Source organism: Pelophylax lessonae (assembly GCF_965119305.1).
Source record: "Pelophylax lessonae genome assembly, chromosome: 2".
In the NCBI taxonomy this organism is placed as follows: domain Eukaryota; kingdom Metazoa; phylum Chordata; class Amphibia; order Anura; family Ranidae; genus Pelophylax; species Pelophylax lessonae.
The window spans coordinates 22,701,374-22,719,761 of NC_138769.1; the positions used below are offsets into that span (position 1 = coordinate 22,701,374).

An 18,388-nucleotide genomic window follows, 5' to 3' on the forward strand; every position below is an offset into this window, starting at 1 on the left:
CTGCATTCTCAGTGATGTCACCGGTCTCTAGTGAATGGATAGGCTGCATTCTCAGTGATGTCACCGGTCTCTAGTGAATGGATAGGCTGCATTCTCAGTGATGTCACCGGTCTCTAGTGAATGGATAGGCTGCATTCTCTGTGATGTCACTGGTCTCTAGTGAATGGATAGGCTGCATTCTCAGTGATGTCACCGGTCTCTAGTGAATGGATAGGCTACATTCTCAGGGATGTCACCGGTCTCTAGTGAATGGATAGGCTGCATTCTCTGTGATGTCACCGGTCTCTAGTGAATGGATAGGCTGCATTCTCAGTGATGTCACCGGTCTCTAGTGAATGGATAGGTGTAACGCTCATGCGTTTTTTCTTAGTGAATGGATTTGCAGCTGCAGAATTATTACACTCAGTAGTCATGTAGAGAATGTGTTGAACAACATATCCAACTCTCAGGACTTCATCACTGTGTACAGCCTGTTATGCAAATATACATACACTCAATATGATGTTCCTGGAGTGATAGAATGTATATGATAAAATAGAGGTGAGAGACAGGCAATAGAATGGTGAGCACTTAGTAGTAGTATTCAGGAGAGTGGTAGGTGATGATAGTATGCAGATAGGTTTTAGCAATCATGTATAGTAACAGGTGGTAGGGGACAGCAGATGAAGTATGCAAGAGAGAGTAACCTAGTGCAATGATAGGTGATGGTAGTCCCAAGAGCTAGCAATCTATGCAGATGATGGGAATAGCTTAGATAGTAATAGTCCCTTTAGTATGCAGTAGTAGATAGTGAAAGTTAGGTTGAGGAAGGAATCCCCTGCGGGGTACTTATCACTAGATGGGTTAGTAGTAGCAAGGTCCAAGAGTAATGGAGTAATCCGGTAGCGAGATACTGGATCGGTAGCGAGGTTCCGGTCTTGTTCAGGCAAGGGGAATAGCTTGAAGCTCCGGCAGCATTGGACAAGACAAGGCAACATGCGGTTTGAACGAGCAATGAGTGAGAGAAAGCCGGCGATTGAAATAGCCGCTCATAGCGGCGCCCGGCGATAACGTCATTGCCCTTAAAGGTGTATGCGTTCCATTTGGATAGCAAGATGGGACGCAATATTAAGAGAGAAATGTGGAAATAAGGGTACCAGAGGTACCAGAACATTACAGTACCCCCCCTTAAGGCCGGCTCCGGAAGGCCTCTAGAACTGGTTTTTCCGGGTATTTTGAGTGGAAATTGTGAATCAGTCTAGGGGCATGTATATCGGAGGTATCCAGCCAGGTGTCATCTTGGGGCCCATAGTTCTTCCATCGTACTAGATATTGGAGTCTTCTATGGATACGAGAATCCAGAATCTCCTTTATCTCAAATTCTTCTCCGCCTTCAACTTGTACAGGAGGTGGAGGTGATATGGTAGGCCTTATTCCTTGGTTAGGAACATGGGGCTTTAGTAGCGACACATGGAAGATGGGATGTATCTTGAGGTCTGTTGGTAATGTGAGTTGTACTGCAGCTTTTCCAATAAGTTTCTTTATTGGGAAAGGTCCCAGGAATAAAGGTCCAAGTTTTTTACTAGGGATCTTTAATCTCAAATTTTTTGTAGAAAGCCAAACAAGATCCCCAATGGCATATTGGGGAGAGGGTTTTCTACGAAGGTCGTAGTACCTCTTTTGTTGGCTATGGGCATGTGAGATGGTGGTGTTGAGTAAACCCAGGGAATCCTTTATTTGGGTAAGATAATCAGAGGCCACTGGATTACTTGATGGCAAGATACGTGGTGGAAGGAGTGTGGGATGAAACCCATAGTTTAAGTAGAATGGACTTTGTTTAGTAGTGCTGTGGGTCGCGTTGTTATAGGCGAATTCCGCCAGCGGGAGGAGATCCACCCAATCATCCTGTAGATATGAAGTATAGCAACGTAGATATTGCTCAATGCACTGGTTGACTCTTTCTGTCTGTCCGTTGGTCTGAGGGTGGTAAGGAGAAGTAAGTTTTCGCTCTATTCGTAGAATCTGACATAGAGTTTGCCAAAACGTTGAGATAAACTGTGAACCACGGTCAGACAGCAGTGTTTTTGGAATACCATGTAACTTAAAGACATGTTTCACAAGTAATTCCGCTGTTTGCTTGGATGAAGGTAGTCTTCGGATAGGAATGAAATGTGCCATCTTGGTCAGATGGTCCACTGACACTAAAATGGTGTTGAATCCTTTGGAAGGTGGTAGTTCCACTATGAAATCTAAGGACACCACTTCCCACGGAACCTGGGGTATTGGTAAACTACAAAGTAACCCCAATGGTTTTGTGTTGTCAATTTTGGACCTTGCACAGATGTCACAAGATGAAACGAACTTTTGTACGGTCGTCTTCATGTCAGGCCACCAAAATTGCCTAGTAAGTAAATTGAATGTTTTAGTCATACCCATATGTCCTGCCATAGGTACATAATGCCACAATTCCAAGATTTTGGTTCGCATAGTAGGGGGTATGTATAGTTTATCGTTGTAATAGAGGAAGCCTTCTGCATCAGCATTTAGTTGTGGTGGAGGTGAATCCAGTCCTATGCTGTGCAAAATCTCTTCCTTCAGGGAACGGACAACACCGACAATACGTTCATAGGGTATTATAGGAACTGAGGGAACCTCGACGTAGCTATCTTCGGTTAATCGTGAAAGCGCATCCGCTTTTTTATTTTTGTCTGCAGGTGTATAGGTCACTAGAAAATTAAATCTCAAAAAGAATAATGACCATCGTACCTGCCGGTGGGAAAGAGTTCTATTAGTCTGAAGGTATTGAAGGTTTTTGTGATCTGTATATATAAGGATTGGCAATCGAGTACCCTCAAGTAGGTGTCGCCAATTCTCTAATGCCAGTTTTATGGCTAGTAACTCTTTTTCACCCACTGGGTAATTCACCTCGGGGCTGCTTAGTGACTTTGAGAAGAAAGCAACTGGGTGAAGTGGTGAAGTATTTGTTGGTCGTTGGGAGAGTATTGCTCCTACTGCCATATTTGACGCATCTACCTCCAAGATATATTGAAGGGATGGGTCTGGATGGCGTAGTATGGGAGAAGAAGTAAAGCTTGATTTCAACAAGCAGAAAGCTCCATTTGCTTCTTCTGACCATTTGAATTGTTTTTTTGTACTTGTGAGTTGTGTGAGAGGTCTCACAATAGCAGAGAAGTTCTTGATGAACTTTCTATAGTAGTTAGAGAATCCTAGGAACCTTTGCAATGCTTTGCGAGTTGTTGGCACAGGCCAATCCAGAATGCAGGATATTTTGCTCATGTCCATCTTGATTCCATTTTTGGATATAATGTATCCTAGGAATAGTACCTCCTCTTTATGAAATAAACATTTTTTTGATTTAACATATAATTTATGTGCAAGTAGTCTTGACAACACAAGTCTTACATGTTTTATGTGTTCAGATAAGGAATGAGAATAAATAAGTATATCGTCCAGATATACTACAACACAAACATCAAGCAAGTCTCTGAATATCTCATTTATAAAACGTTGGAAGGCTGCGGGAGCATTACACAACCCAAATGGCATCACGAGGTACTCGAACAGTCCGTATCTGGTTCTGAATGCTGTCTTCCATTCATCCCCGTCACGGATTCGAATTAAGTTGTATGCCCCTTTTAGGTCCAATTTCGAAAAGTAGGAAGCTCCGCGCACCTGTTCTATAAGTTCAGGAATAAGAGGTAAAGGATAACGATCCTTTATTGTAATGGTATTTAATTGTCTGAAATCAATGATAGGCCTAAGACTTGAATCCTTATTGTGGACAAAGAAGAGTCCTGCAGCAGTGTAGGAAGTAGAGGGTCTGATGAATCCTTTCGCCAAATTTTCATCCAAGTATTCCTTGAGATGAGAGAGTTCATCCTGTGAAAGAGGATAAACGTGACCGAAAGGCAACTTGCTATTAGGGAGTAGATCGATACAACAATCATAGTCCCTATGGGGAGGCAACACTTGAGCGTTTTTCTCAAGGAAGACTTCCGACAAATCCTGATAACATATTGGTATAATCTCATCCGACACCACAGACAGGATCTTTCCATGTGATGAGAGATTACACGTGGTTTCGCAGTAGTGAGAAGAGAAGGTTAGAGTTCTTGTTTTCCAATCGATGATTGGTTGATGTATGTGTAACCAAAAGTCCAAAAATAATGGGAAAATGTGGTGAGGTCAGTACATCAAAAGTGGTAGTCTCCACATGAGACCCGTCAGCAGTGACAAGGAGTGCCTGTGTCTGATTAGTGATGGGACCAGAGGATAACGGAATACCGTTAATGAAACTAACAGAGACAGGTTTAAGTTTTGAAATAATAGGTATTTTATTTAAGGTAACAAAACATGTATCAATGTAGTTCCCACAAGATCCTGTGTCGATCATAGCCTTGGTGGTGATCCTAGTTTGGTCCCACTGTATTGTCAAATGAATAAAAAGATAAGGATTAGAAAATGAAGTTGTTAGTCCCCCTAGCAAGACATTTGAACACTCACCCTCTTTTTTGCGGACAAGGGGACAGCCGTTTATCAAATGATCCGGGGATGCGCAGTACATGCAGAGATGTTCGGTTTTTCTCCTGGCACGTTCGGAAAAGGTCAAAGGTGGGCGTATCATTCCTACCTCCATAGGAGTAGGGTCAACAGGCGACATCCGAGAAGGACTGGACAATGGCAATCCCATCTTCTCAGCCTTTCTTTCTCGCAGTCGTCTGTCAATATTGATACTGGTCTGTATCAGGCCATCCAAGGTGTCAGGTAAATCCGCTCGGGCGAGCTCGTCTTTAACGGCTTCTGATAGGCCGAGTCTGAACTGCGTTTGCAAGGATGTGTCATTCCACCCTGAATCAAGGGACCATCTTTTGAAATCTGCCACGAAGTCCTCAACAGGTCTCCTTCCTTGTTTTAAAGCCCTCAATTGGGTATCAGCAGTACTCTGCCGATTGGGGTCTTCATATAAACTAGCGAGTTGCGCTAGGAATAAAGGATAGGAGTTAAGAAGTGGGTCATCTTTCTCAAAGAGAGAGTCTGCCCAGGCCCGGGGATCACCCGTCAGATAGGAAATAGTGGTACAGACTTTGATTTGGTCAGTGGGGTAGGTATGAGGTTTCAACAAGAAAAGCAATCGACATGCGTTTTTAAATTCACGAAATTTACTCCGATCACCAGTAAACACTAGAGGAGGGTTTATCTTAGGCTCACGGGGCTGAGCAGCAGAGAGCTGCGCAAGACGGCCAACCTGCTGTCTTAAAGCCTGATTTTCATTTTTTACCTCTGTAAGAGCAAGTATCAATGCATCTACTTGTTGTTTTAATTGCATTACTTGAGTGGGTAATTCTGCTGAATCCATATTTTTTCGGGCTCGTTCAATCTGTAACGCTCATGCGTTTTTTGTTAGTGAATGGATTTGCAGCTGCAGAATTATTACACTCAGTAGTCATGTAGAGAATGTGTTGAACAACATATCCAACTCTCAGGACTTCATCACTGTGTACAGCCTGTTATGCAAATATACATACACTCAATATGATGTTCCTGGAGTGATAGAATGTATATGATAGAATAGAGGTGAGAGACAGGCAATAGAATGGTGAGCACTTAGTAGTAGTATTCAGGAGAGTGGTAGGTGATGATAGTATGCAGATAGGTTTTAGCAATCATGTATAGTAACAGGTGGTAGGGGACAGCAGATGAAGTATGCAAGAGAGAGTAACCTAGTGCAATGATAGGTGATGGTAGTCCCAAGAGCTAGCAATCTATGCAGATGATGGGAATAGCTTAGATAGTAATAGTCCCTTTAGTATGCAGTAGTAGATAGTGAAAGTTAGGTTGAGGAAGGAATCCCCTGCGGGGTACTTATCACTAGATGGGTTAGTAGTAGCAAGGTCCAAGAGTAATGGAGTAATCCGGTAGCGAGATACTGGATCGGTAGCGAGGTTCCGGTCTTGTTCAGGCAAGGGGAATAGCTTGAAGCTCCGGCAGCATTGGACAAGACAAGGCAACATGCGGTTTGAACGAGCAATGAGTGAGAGAAAGCCGGTGATTGAAATAGCCGCTCATAGCGGCGCCCGGCGATGACGTCATTGCCCTTAAAGGTGTATGCGTTCCATTTGGATAGCAAGATGGGACACAATATTAAGAGAGAAATGTGGAAATAAGGGTACCAGAGGTACCAGAACATTACAATAGGCTACATTCTCAGTGATGTCACCGGTCTCTAGTGAATGGATAGGCTGCATTCTCAGTGATGTCACCGGTCTCTAGTGAATGGATAGGCTGCATTCTCAGTGATGTCACCGGTCTCCAGTGATTGGATAGGTTGCATTCTCAGTGATGTCACCGGTCTTTAGTGAATGGATAGGCTGCATTCTCAGTGATGTCCCCGGTCTCTAGTGAATGGATAGGCTGCATTCTCAGTGATGTCCCCGGTCTCTAGTGAATGGATAGGCTGCATTCTCAGTGATGTCCCCGGTCTCTAGTGAATGGATAGGCTGCATTCTCAGTGATGTCACCAGTATCTAGTGAATGGATAGGCTGCATTCTCAGTGATGGCACCGATCTCTAGTGAATGGATAGGCTGCATTCTCAGTAATGTCACTGGTCTCTAGTGAAAGGATAGGCTGCATTCTCAGTGATGTCACCGCTCTCTAGTGAATGGATAGGCTGCATTCTCTGTGATGTCACCGGTCTCTAGTGAATGGATAGGCTGCATTCTCAGTGATATCACCGGTCTCTAGTGAATGGATAGGCTGCATTCTCAGTGATGTCACCGGTCTCTAGTGATTGGATAGGCTGCATTCTCAGTGATGTCACTGGTCTCTAGTGAATGGATAGGCTGCATTCTCAGTGATGTCACCAGTCTCTAGTGAATGGATAGGCTGCATTCTCAGTGATATCACCGGTCTCTAGTGAATGGATAGGCTGCATTCTCAGTGATGTCACCGGTCTCTAGTGATTGGATAGGCTGCATTCTCAGTGATGTCACTGGTCTCTAGTGAATGCATAGGCTGCATTCTCAGTGATATCACCGGTCTCTAGTGAATGGATAGGCTGCATTCTCAGTGATGTCACCAGTCTCTAGTGAATGGATAGGCTGCATTCTCAGTGATGTCACCGGTCTCTAGTGAATGGATAGGCTGCATTCTCAGTGATGTCACCGGTCTCTAGTGATTGGATAGGCTGCATTCTCTGTGATGTCACCGGTCTCTAGTGAATGGATAGGCTGCATTCTTAGTGAGTGATGTCACCGGTCTCTAGTGAATGGATAGGCTGCATTCTCTGTGATGTCACCGGTCTCTAGTGAATGGATAGGCTACATTCTCAGTGATGTCACCGATCTCTAGTGAATGGATAGGCTGCATTCTCAGTGATGTCACCGGTCTCTAGTGAATGGATAGGCTGCATTCTCAGTGATGTCACCGGTCTCTAGTGAATGGATAGGCTGCATTCTCAGTGATGTCCCCGGTCTCTAGTGAATGGATAGGCTGCATTCTCAGTGATGTCCCCGGTCTCTAGTGAATGGATAGGCTGCATTCTCAGTGATGTCACCAGTATCTAGTGAATGGATAGGCTGCATTCTCAGTGATGGCACCGATCTCTAGTGAATGGATAGGCTGCATTCTCAGTAATGTCACTGGTCTCTAGTGAAAGGATAGGCTGCATTCTCAGTGATGTCACCGCTCTCTAGTGAATGGATAGGCTGCATTCTCTGTGATGTCACCGGTCTCTAGTGAATGGATAGGCTGCATTCTCAGTGATGTCACCAGTATCTAGTGAATGGATAGGCTGCATTCTCAGTGATGGCACCGCTCTCTAGTGAATGGATAGGCTGCATTTTCAGTGATGTCACCGGTCTCTAGTGAATGGATAGGCTGCATTCTCAGTGATGTCACCGGTCTCTAGTGAATGGATAGGCTGCATTCTCAGTGATGTCACCGGTCTCTAGTGATTGGATAGGCTGCATTCTCAGTGATGTCACCGCTCTCTAATGATTGAATAGGCTGCATTCTCAGTGATGTCACCAGTCTCTAGTGAATGCATAGGCTGCATTCCCAGTGATGTCACCGGTCTTTAGTGAATGGATAGGCTGCATTCTCAGTGATGTCACCAGTCTCTAGTTAATGGATAGGCTGCATTCTCAGTGATGTCACCGGTCTCTAGTGATTGGATAGGCTGCATTCTCAGTGATGTCACTGGTCTCTAGTGATTGGATAGGCTGCATTCTCAGTGATGTCACCGGTCTCAAGTGAATGGATAGGCTGCATTCTCAGTGATGTCACCGGTCTCTAGTGATTGGATAGGCTGCATTCTCAGTGATGTCACCGGTCTCTAGTGATTGGACAGGCTGCATTCTCAGTGATGTCACCGGTCTCTAGTGATTGGATAGGCTGCATCCTCGGTGATGTTTCCAGGCTTTGTTAACCCTTCCCTCTGCTCATAGGTGAAATTGCTATAATTTGGCATCATCAGTCTAGACTGCTTTGGAAAAGAAACTGATGTGAAAGGTTTAGTTATTTTCTGTGACATTTAACATTAAAGATAAGAATAACTCAAACAAAGGAAGTGATAATAATCAGACATTCATTGTGATTCCAGTTCCCCCGTATACGCAGGTCTTCTTGTGGCCTGTTCTCAGTTGCGGTGATCAGTGGCGGTGTTATGTACGGGCCCCGTCCTGTGCGAGGATGTTTATCTCCTCTCTGATCAGTGTGGTTGGAAAGTAGTGACAGCAGAACAGGAAGTGACCCCATTAACCGCTTCGGCTTTTTGTATTTTTTTCGTGCAGGTCTGAATGACACAGTTCTGTATTGTTCTGTCAGTGACCCCATCACTCCCAGCCCATCCGGATACAACACTAACAAGGTAAAATCCTCATCGGGGACAGATCTGATCCCGGCAGCGTCTGTAGATAAAATTCAGTATCATCCAGAATCTCATTCTACCTTCCGTTCCTAAAGCTTGCATGCAGATCACTAGTTCTATGCCTTCTGTGTATTCTCTCTGATGACATATAAGCACACTGTCCACCCAATAATGTTTTCTAAAGACATCATTGGTTGCCTCAAAGTGACCCTGTACCATTAATGCCCTCACCTGGCCTGCATCAGTACCTTCTGTTCTGTCCCCTTCTTCCCCGCTGCTGAAGTGACATACCCAGTACTTCCAGGTATAGAGAACATACAATATAAATCACAAAGTGCAGCGCAATCTTAATAATCTAGAGATAAAAATAGTAGTGTATAATAATTCCAAATAAGTCCAGTATAATTTCACATAAATATGGTAAATGAATGAAATAGCAGGGTGCAAAACGGTGTGGACAGTCTCTCTTATCTTGATAAGAAACCCAAGTGCTGGTAGTAGTAGCATGCAAATCAATTCCAAGTGCTCATCTCCCACCACCACAGCTCTCTCTGCCTCTCACCTCCAGAAAGCTACCCTACAGGGTAACTCAGCATGTATATAGACACCAGCTCTAGATCCTCCTCCAGATCCTGCCTGCAATACCAGACAGTGAGAATAATAGAAAGTAAGGAAGCCGATAAATTACATTTGTCTCTAAGAGTTGCACTTTATCCCTCAAATCTCTTCAACTCCAAACTCCAATTCTTAGATGTGATGGCAGTATTCGTTGAATTTATTTTCTCTTAGCAATCCTGCTTTTCAACAGAACAAGCTGTCCTCAGCCCTCACTATCACTCACCGGGATGGTGTTTGGAGCTGAAGAGATTTGAGGGATAAAGTGCAACTCTTTTAGAGACAAATGTAATTTATCGGCTTCCTTACTTTCTATTATTCTCACTGTCTGGTATTGCAGGCAGGATCTGGAGGAGGATCTAGAGCTGGTGTCTATATACATGCTGGGTGACCCTGTAGGGTAGCTTTCTGGAGGTGAGAGGCAGAGAGAGCTGTGGTGGTGGGAGATGAGCACTTGGAATTGATTTGCATGCTACTACTACCAGCACTTGGGTTTCTTATCAAGATAAGAGAGACTGTCCACACCGTTTTGCACCCTGCTATTTCATTCATTTATTTACCATATTTATGTGAAATTATACTGGACTTATGTGGAATTATTATACACTACTATTTTTATCTCTAGATTATTAAGATTGCCCTGCACTTTGTGTTTTATATTGTTTTGAAGGCCTTTTAGGATTGTCCTTGAGTGCATAGCTGCTGATCTTTATGTTAATAAATTAGGGTTCAGCGCTGAATATTCCTATATTTATAGAGAACATACAAGCATTTTGTGGCCCTGACACCACATTAAAGAAAAAACAAATTCCCCCAAAAGAAAATAATTAATTCCTGTCCAGTCAGTCATCCGTGCCTCGCTAGTACCTGTCCCGTCATCCTTGCACCGCTAGTACCTGTCCCGTCATCCTTGCACCGCTAGTACCTGTCCCGTCATCCTTGCACCGCTAGTACCTGTCCTGTCATCTTTGCCTCGCTAGTACCTGTCCCGTCACCCGTGCCTCGCTAGTACCTGTCCCGTCACCCGTGCCTCGCTAGTACCTGTCCCGTCACCCGTGCCTCGCTAGTACCTGTCCCGTCACCCGTGCCTCGCTAGTACCTGTCCCGTCATCCGTTGCTCGCTAGTACCTGTCCCGTCATCCGTTGCTCGCTAGTACCTGTCCCGTCATCCGTTGCTCGCTAGTACCTGTCCCGTCATCCGTTGCTCGCTAGTACCTGTCCCGTCATCCGTTGCTCGCTAGTACCTGTCCCGTCATCCGTTGCTCGCTAGTACCTGTCCCGTCATCCGTTGCTCGCTAGTACCTGTCCCGTCATCCGTGCCTCGCTAGTACCTGTCCCCCCCCATCAACGCTTTGCTAGTACCTGTCCCCCCCCATCAACGCTTTGCTAGTACCTGTACCCCCATCAACGCTTTGCTAATACCTGTACCCCCATCAACGCTTTGCTAGTACCTGTACCCCCATCAACGCTTTGCTAGTACCTGTCCCCCCATCTAAGCTTTATTAGTACCTGTCCCCCCATCAACGCTTTGGTAGTATCTGTATCCCCATCAACACTTTGTTAGTACCTGTCCCCCCATCAATGCTTTGGTAGTACCTGTCCCCCCATCACCCCCCATCAACACTTTGGTAGTACCTGTCCCCCCATCACCCCCCATCAACACTTTGGTAGTACCTGTCCCCTCATCAATGCTTTGGTAGTACCCCCCCCCCCATCAGTGCTTTGGTAGTACCTGTTCCCCCCCCCCCCCCCATCAGTGCTTTGGTAGTACCTGTAATGTTGAAGACATTTTGTATTTTCTCCAAGCCACTTCTTCAGTTCCAATGGTTGTTGGGAAGATACCCCAACATTTATATCCACCCAGGTAGCACCAGCCCCTTAATCCAATCACCACAAAGTGTGTAGATGTTGATTGTTCAAGGACAGGGTGGGAGGTGTAGAAATTGCGGAACCCTTTTGTTCTGGTGACCTAATCCCATCTTTGGTGTCAGTAAGTCTGCATAGGTGTTAATCCTTTGGTTCACATGGTTGAAGATGACATTATATGTGGGTGACAGATGGTGTTGAGCTCTGAAATGTCCTCAATATTATGGAACAACTCCAGTTAAATGTGACCATTGCTAGTAGATATTATGTGGCCTTTGACTGATTTAGACACAGTTGGAGTTTTTTGACCACAGAATGGACGTTTTCTGCTCCACAGACAGTATCAGTGTGGGGATCCGGAGGACGAATCGAGCTGACACCTCAAAAGTTCATGTCCCTTCAGAGCGCTCTGAAGGTGGACTGGTTCCAGTGTCTTGCTGATGGTGAGGTGATGCCCGGTGGCTCCTCCAGGAAGAGGGCAAAGAAGTCAGTTGACCGGTCCCTGAACTTCTTGGATGAATGTCTGCAACTACTGACCAAAAATGACGTGAGTGCCACTTCATTGTATAGTGTGTGTGTGTGTGTAATATATATATATATATATATATATATATATATATATATATATATATATATATATATATATATATATACACACACACACACACACACACAAAAACCTTGGATTGCGAGCATAATTCGTTCCGGAAACATGCTTGTAATCCAAAGCACTCTTATATCAAAGTGACTTTTCCCATAAGAAATAATGAAAACCTCAGATGATTTGTTCCACAACCATTTATTCATAAGTCCTTCAGTTTATAGTCCATATAAAAAGTTTATAGCAATGTGATGTTGTGTAACCAGGATGTCCATCCACAAATGGCGGCCTCCACAAGTGATTAGAAGCAAAATCCAGCAGGCGTTTCAGAGTATAAGGATCAGTTCACACCATAGAAACTCAGTCTGGATGCGTTCCATATGCTTTTCTGCATGTGCATTTTTGATGTGGTCCAGTGCATTTTTCCCCAACCTTAATTACGGACGTGTGTTTCAGTGCATTTTTTGGTGCATTTTTGTGCGTTCCGGTGGGTTTTCCATTCATTTTACCGCGTTCCATTACAGTCCAGTACAGAAACAATGCAACATGTTCTACTTTTTTCTGGAACGCACTGGAACTGACTGCACTGGTGTGAACTATGCCAGTGAAAAACCATATAACCTATCCATGCGTTTTTGATGCAGACAAAAAAACACACTGGACTGCATGTGGTGTAAACTGACCCTAAAAGAGAAGAGAGGCTCCTCTAAGTGTAGCAATATGGTTACATTTAATGAAGGTTCAACATTTAGCAACTCACATAGTTGATGATCAAAACAGGCACATCTAAGTATGCAGGCATCCGGGGTAAAGCTGTCCACATAGACCATCCTCCGCACCGCCGCCTCTCACCGCTGTCAGTCTTCAATCGTGACTAGGAAGACTACCCTGCAGCAGAGCGATCTGAAAGCGAGGCTTGAAGCGCTCATGAAGCGAAGTGTGAAAGGGATGACGTTGATGAGGGTATGTGGACAACTAAACCCCGGATGCCCGCATACTCTGATGTGCCTATTTTAATTATAAACCATGTGAATTGCTAAATGTTGTACCTTCATTAAATGTATCCATATTTCATCTCTTTTATACTCAGTTGTGATACAATGCTACATGTATATCAAGATATCGCTTGTTTATCAAGTCAAAATTTACAAAAATACATTTGTATATATACAGGCATACCCCACTTTCAAGTACACAATGGGACCAGAGCATATATGTAAAACGAAAATGTACTGAAAGTGAAGCAATACGGATATATATATATATACTCGCGAATACAGACACATTGGCATCATTGGGAAATCTTGGTCAGCTTGACATGGCACTGCTCCGAACCATAAGTGACAGGGACACCAAACTTGGGAAGCAGGTTAAGGGGAACCAGGACTATGACATGATAGATTACTTAGGCAAGATGGTCGACCCCAAAATCATATATGTTGTAGTCCTGGGTCCCCTCTCAGGAGCAGTGCTATGTCAAGCTGACCGAGATTTCCCATAGATGCCAATGTTAAAGACAGGGAGCAGTGCCATGTCAGGCTGACCAAGATTTCCCATAGATGCCAATGTTAAAGACAGGGAGCAGTGCTATGTCAAGCTGACCAAGATTTCCCATATATGGCAATGTGTCCGTATTCGCGAGTGTACATAAAGTGAGTATACATAAAGCGGGGTATGCCTGTGTATATATGTATGTGTATATGTATATATGTGTATATATATATATATATATATATATATATATATATATATATATAATTTTTAATGGCTTTTAGTCAGCAGCAGGAACTATTTTTGAAGGGTTAAAACCTCTGCCAGGGTTGTTATACTCCATATGACATATCTAAGAGGCACTGGTACTTTAGAAATTAGTGATTCAATGAAACAAAGGACACACCTCTATATTATTACATAGATAAGCCAGTGCAATTTAGTTGTCTTGTTTTGCTTTTCCTAAACAGCATACACAGCATTTTTCACAGCACAAGGAACAGAAAACACAGCAGAAAACAGGTCTGCTTTAGTTGAACTTTCGTGCAAATCCCGGACGAGCCCCCAATTGTTTTGCTTTGCATCTTTTAAGGTTCTTAGGGGTATAAGCAAGGAAGCAATTAAACCTCTGTAGTGTATTAATGTGCTTTTACTAAACAAAATACTCTACATACAGTTATAGAAATACAGTACAAGACCTGCAGATATTACAAAACATATCTACAATGTACACATGCACAAGCTATCCTTTCAAGCAAATTAGCTTAGATTATGTATGCAAGAGGAATACACTATAAAACTTACTTAACCTGGGTTGTAGATTAAGTATCATCTCAGGCAGCATTCCTATTTTCAGTCTTTCTTTATGATTGAGTCATATTCCAGGATCTCTTTCCAGACAGCTTCTTTAAGTCCTCCAGCTTTACGAGCTTTACGAACCAGTCCAACAGGTTCATTAGCACACCTATAGAGGAATCTTCGCTTCTAAACAATACATGGTCTTAACATGTTATTCCATATTTATGCCATCAAATTCACTAAAATAGCCATCGCAACACAGGTCTATGCACTCCACCTTCATCAGGGCTTGAAATGTTAATAAATGGAACCAATGCAACAGGTGTCAAGATAGATCTGTATTATATCTGGCTTATTTTCTTGTGGAGAGTTGGTGCAAGTAAGTCTGCCAATAATGACGGCAGAAACTGGGAGACTTGTTTCCACCAGCTCCCTACAAGAAAATAAGCCAGATGCAAAGTAATACTCCCAGATTACCTGGTACATTGAGTTAATTTAAACCTTTTTAGCAAATGTGTTCAATTTATTTTTCTTTTAATAAATGGACTCCATTTGACCTGTCATTTTGGATATTTCTGGCCTCAGAGACTAAAGGATAAGGTTGTGATCGGAGCCATTGAAGGAGGTGACCTCCTGGAGGAGAGGCTGAGATCAGCACGTGAGACAGCAAAGAGGCCAGTGGGAGGATTCTTATTGGATGGATTCCAGGGGACTGCAATGACCCAGGAGACTAAACGAAACCTCCTCACGTCCGTTACAGCGGAGCTACCGGAGGAGAAGCCAAGGTGCGTTATTTCCTAACTTCTGCAGGTTTTACTGATTTATTGGGCACTCTATCTAAAACTGGCATTTCAGTGTTTAGGTTGGGGGCAAGACAAGTTAACCTCTAAAGCCTGGATACCTCTGTTCCCAGCCTGGGATTGGACAGTGAAGGATAAGCAGAAGACTAATGAGCTTGTCCCTCTGTTTTCTCCTCCTGTCAGCATGTGTGAATGCCAGGTACCAGGCTGCTAGCAGCCTCTTATTCTCCCAGTGCTGCTTAACTGGGCACTGCAAAAGGCTGATTTACTCAGGGCCCATTTAAATTTTTGTGGTGCGTTAATGCATATTATATTACACGCCAAGACAGCCCATTGAAATGAATGGGCTACCATTGAAACCTGGCATGCTGAAAATTAGGTGTTTTTTTGTATTGCACTGCACTATGTAGCACTGCCCCCTTGAGGACTGCTGGATATTATGCTTTTGGGTCCCCCTGGGTTACCGTTAGCAATACTGGCATTCACAATTTAACACTTTACTTCTTGGCTCAGTCAATGATCAGTCCAGGGGTATGTAGTTGTTTTTGGTGTTTTAATTTAAATAGGGATGGTAGAAGGGAATAGTGGGATACTTCAAATTAACTATTCACAAGATGGAGGACTTCTAATTCTCCATACAGCCAAGCTGTTGATTCACCCTACCACTTGGGTGCATTTGGGGTTAAGTCTCTATTCAGATGACTTAATGAACTAAATTCTCTTCTGGACACTCTCCTAGTATCCTCTTTCTTGACCACTGACACCCGTCCTCTGACTATCCTACTTCAGGGTGGCCCCCCTCAGGTCAGGTCCCATGACACGATCCCCTGTACTCAGGATATTGTTTTTCTAGTATCTCCAGTGTTTTCCCCTACTGGTACAGAGGAGGAGGCATCCGCCACCCTCCCTCCAGGTCTCTGCTCACCAGTCAAAGACCCCGCAGCACATGTGCTCCTGGCTTTTTACAGTATCCCAGAATGCACTTAGGCAACCAGTCTCTTACAATCACCAGGACTGTGTCAAAGCATATGCATCCATTGGTCAGGTTTTCTCCCACTGTCCAACATGCCTCCCTATTGGACCAGTGTGAAACGCTCTCTAGACTCAATGAATTGCACACTGAGCACAATGAGCAGACCTAACTCACAGATCCTGCTCTCTGGTAGGCAGAAAGCAATATAGATTTCCCTGCTGCTCCTCTGATAGGTAGACCGAGCCAAAAACTATACTGTCTCACTAGCACCTACCTAGGAGGGTGCTACAACTATAATGCATTACTAAATACTCTAATGTATTGGGGGCTCTGATGTAAGGGAGACTTTTATGGAGACTCTGATGTAAGGGGAGGGTTCTGATGGTTACTCTGATGCAAGGGGAGGTTCTAATAGGCTTTCTGAAGTATGGAGTGACTCTGATGGGGACCCTAATGTAAGGGAGGTTTCGAGGGGGACCCTGATGTAAGGGAGGCTCTGAGGGGGACCCTGATGTAAGGGAGGCTCTGAGGGGGACCCTGATGTAAGGGAGGCTCTGAGGGGGACCCTGATGTAAGGGAGGCTCTGAGGGGGGCCCTGATGTAAGGGAGCCTCTGAGGGGGACCCTGATGTATGGGAGCCTCTGAAGGGGAGCCTCTGAGGGGAATCCTGATGTAAGGGAGCATCTGAGGGAGACCCTGATGTAAGGGAGGCTCTGAGGGAGACCCTGATTTAATGGAGGCTCTGAGGGAGACCCTGATTTAATGGAGGCTCTGAGGGAGACCCTGATTTAAGGGTGGCTCTGAGGGAGACCCTGATTTAAGGGAGGCTCTGAGGGAGACCCTGATTTAAGGGAGGCTCTGAGGTAGACCCTGATTTAAGGGAGGCTCTGAGGGGGACCCTGATTTAAGGGAGGCTCTGAGGAGACCCTGATTTAAGGGAGCCTCTGAGGGGGACCCTGATGTAAGGGAGCCTCTGAGGGGGACCTTGATGTAAGGGAGCCTCTGAGGGAGACCCTGATTTAATGGAGGCTCTGAGGGGGACCCTAATTTAAGGGTGGCTCTGAGGGAGACCCTGATTTAAGGGTGGCTCTGAGGGAGACCCTGATTTAAGGGTGGCTCTGAGGGAGACCCTGATTTAAGGGTGGCTCTGAGGGAGACCCTGATTTAAGGGTGGCTCTGAGGGAGACCCTGATTTAAGGGTGGCTCTGAGGGAGACCCTGATTTAAGGGAGGCTCCGAGGGAGACCCTGATTTAAGGGAGGCTCCGAGGGAGACCCTGATTTAAGGGAGGCTCTGAGGGAGACCCTGATTTAAGGGAGGCTCTGAGGGAGACCCTGATTTAAGGGAGGCTCTGAGGGAGACCCTGATTTAAGGGAGGCTCTGAGGGAGACCCTGATGTAAGGGAGCCTCTGAGGGGGACCCTGATGTAAGAGAGGCTCTGAGGGGGACCCTGATGTATGGAAAGCTTTGAGGGGGATGTAATGAGGGACTCCTGAGTTCATATGTAAGCCATACGTCTGTTATTACAAACTGTACTAAACACCACAGGAGTAGTAGTAGCAGTTCCCCTAAAAAAAAAAAAAAAATACCTTTCCTTTGCACAATATTTGTAGATTTTCTCAATATATATTGCAGGCTGATTGTGGGGTTTTGGAGAATACTCAGAATTATTTTGCATAGGCTGCCTGTTGAAATATTTTTAACTCCTCTGTGTTTCCGACCTGCAGGTTCATTCATGGCGTTGGCCGGCCAGATGAGATTCTAGACTGTGTAGATTGTGGCGTGGATCTGTTTGACAGCAGTTTCCCTTATGAAGTGGCGGAGAGAGGCTGCGCTCTGACCTTCGATCACCAGTACGAGCCGGACCCGGAGACTGCAGGTGGACATCTGAGCCCTGACCGTACCCCCGAGTCTAATGGTATCTGTGTGCCTAGTGTTGCCGGAATGTGGTGCTTCCCACCGCACTGAGATTGTGTATTATTGATGTCTTCTGTGATATTAAACACGTAACCCCAGTGTTCCTTCCAGCCATTAAAGTGAAGCTCCTGGCAAAGAGTAAAACCGGTCAGGGAAATGTGAATGTCATAGCAGAAGTTCTGCAGTTCTCCAAACTACAAAAATAATTTCGAAAAGGGAACTAAGGATGCGTTTTTCATGTACATGAATGAGCAGGTTTCTTACGACTGCCAGGCAAGGCTGTACTCCAGAAGAACATATTAAAGAGGCTCTGCGATTTCAAAACTGATTTGTGTTATCCAGGTCAAATGTAGCCCTCTGCAAGGTTTTATCTGACCCTCTGATGTAAGATGGATCTCTCTTGGGGACCCTGATGTAAAGGGGTACCCTAATGCAGTGTTTCTCAACTCCGGTCCTCAGG

At 44.7% G+C, this 18,388-nt stretch overlaps 1 protein-coding gene across 2 annotated transcripts in view; it reads left to right on the forward strand.

Moving 5' to 3' along the window:
- The window catches only part of QTRT2 (queuine tRNA-ribosyltransferase accessory subunit 2), a 28,377-nt gene that overhangs the window by 6,662 nt on the left and 3,327 nt on the right, over positions 1 to 18,388 (forward strand). Inside the window, exons 4-7 of one of the 2 annotated variants that reach the window (XM_082247403.1) lie at positions 8,792 to 8,868; positions 11,687 to 11,896; positions 14,825 to 15,024; positions 17,739 to 17,929. In XM_082247403.1, the coding sequence (XP_082103529.1) occupies positions 8,792 to 8,868; positions 11,687 to 11,896; positions 14,825 to 15,024; positions 17,739 to 17,929 (678 nt within the window). The remainder of the gene's footprint in view (positions 1 to 8,791; positions 8,869 to 11,686; positions 11,897 to 14,824; positions 15,025 to 17,738; positions 17,930 to 18,388) is intronic. The other variant, XM_082247404.1, reaches the window with a different exon arrangement.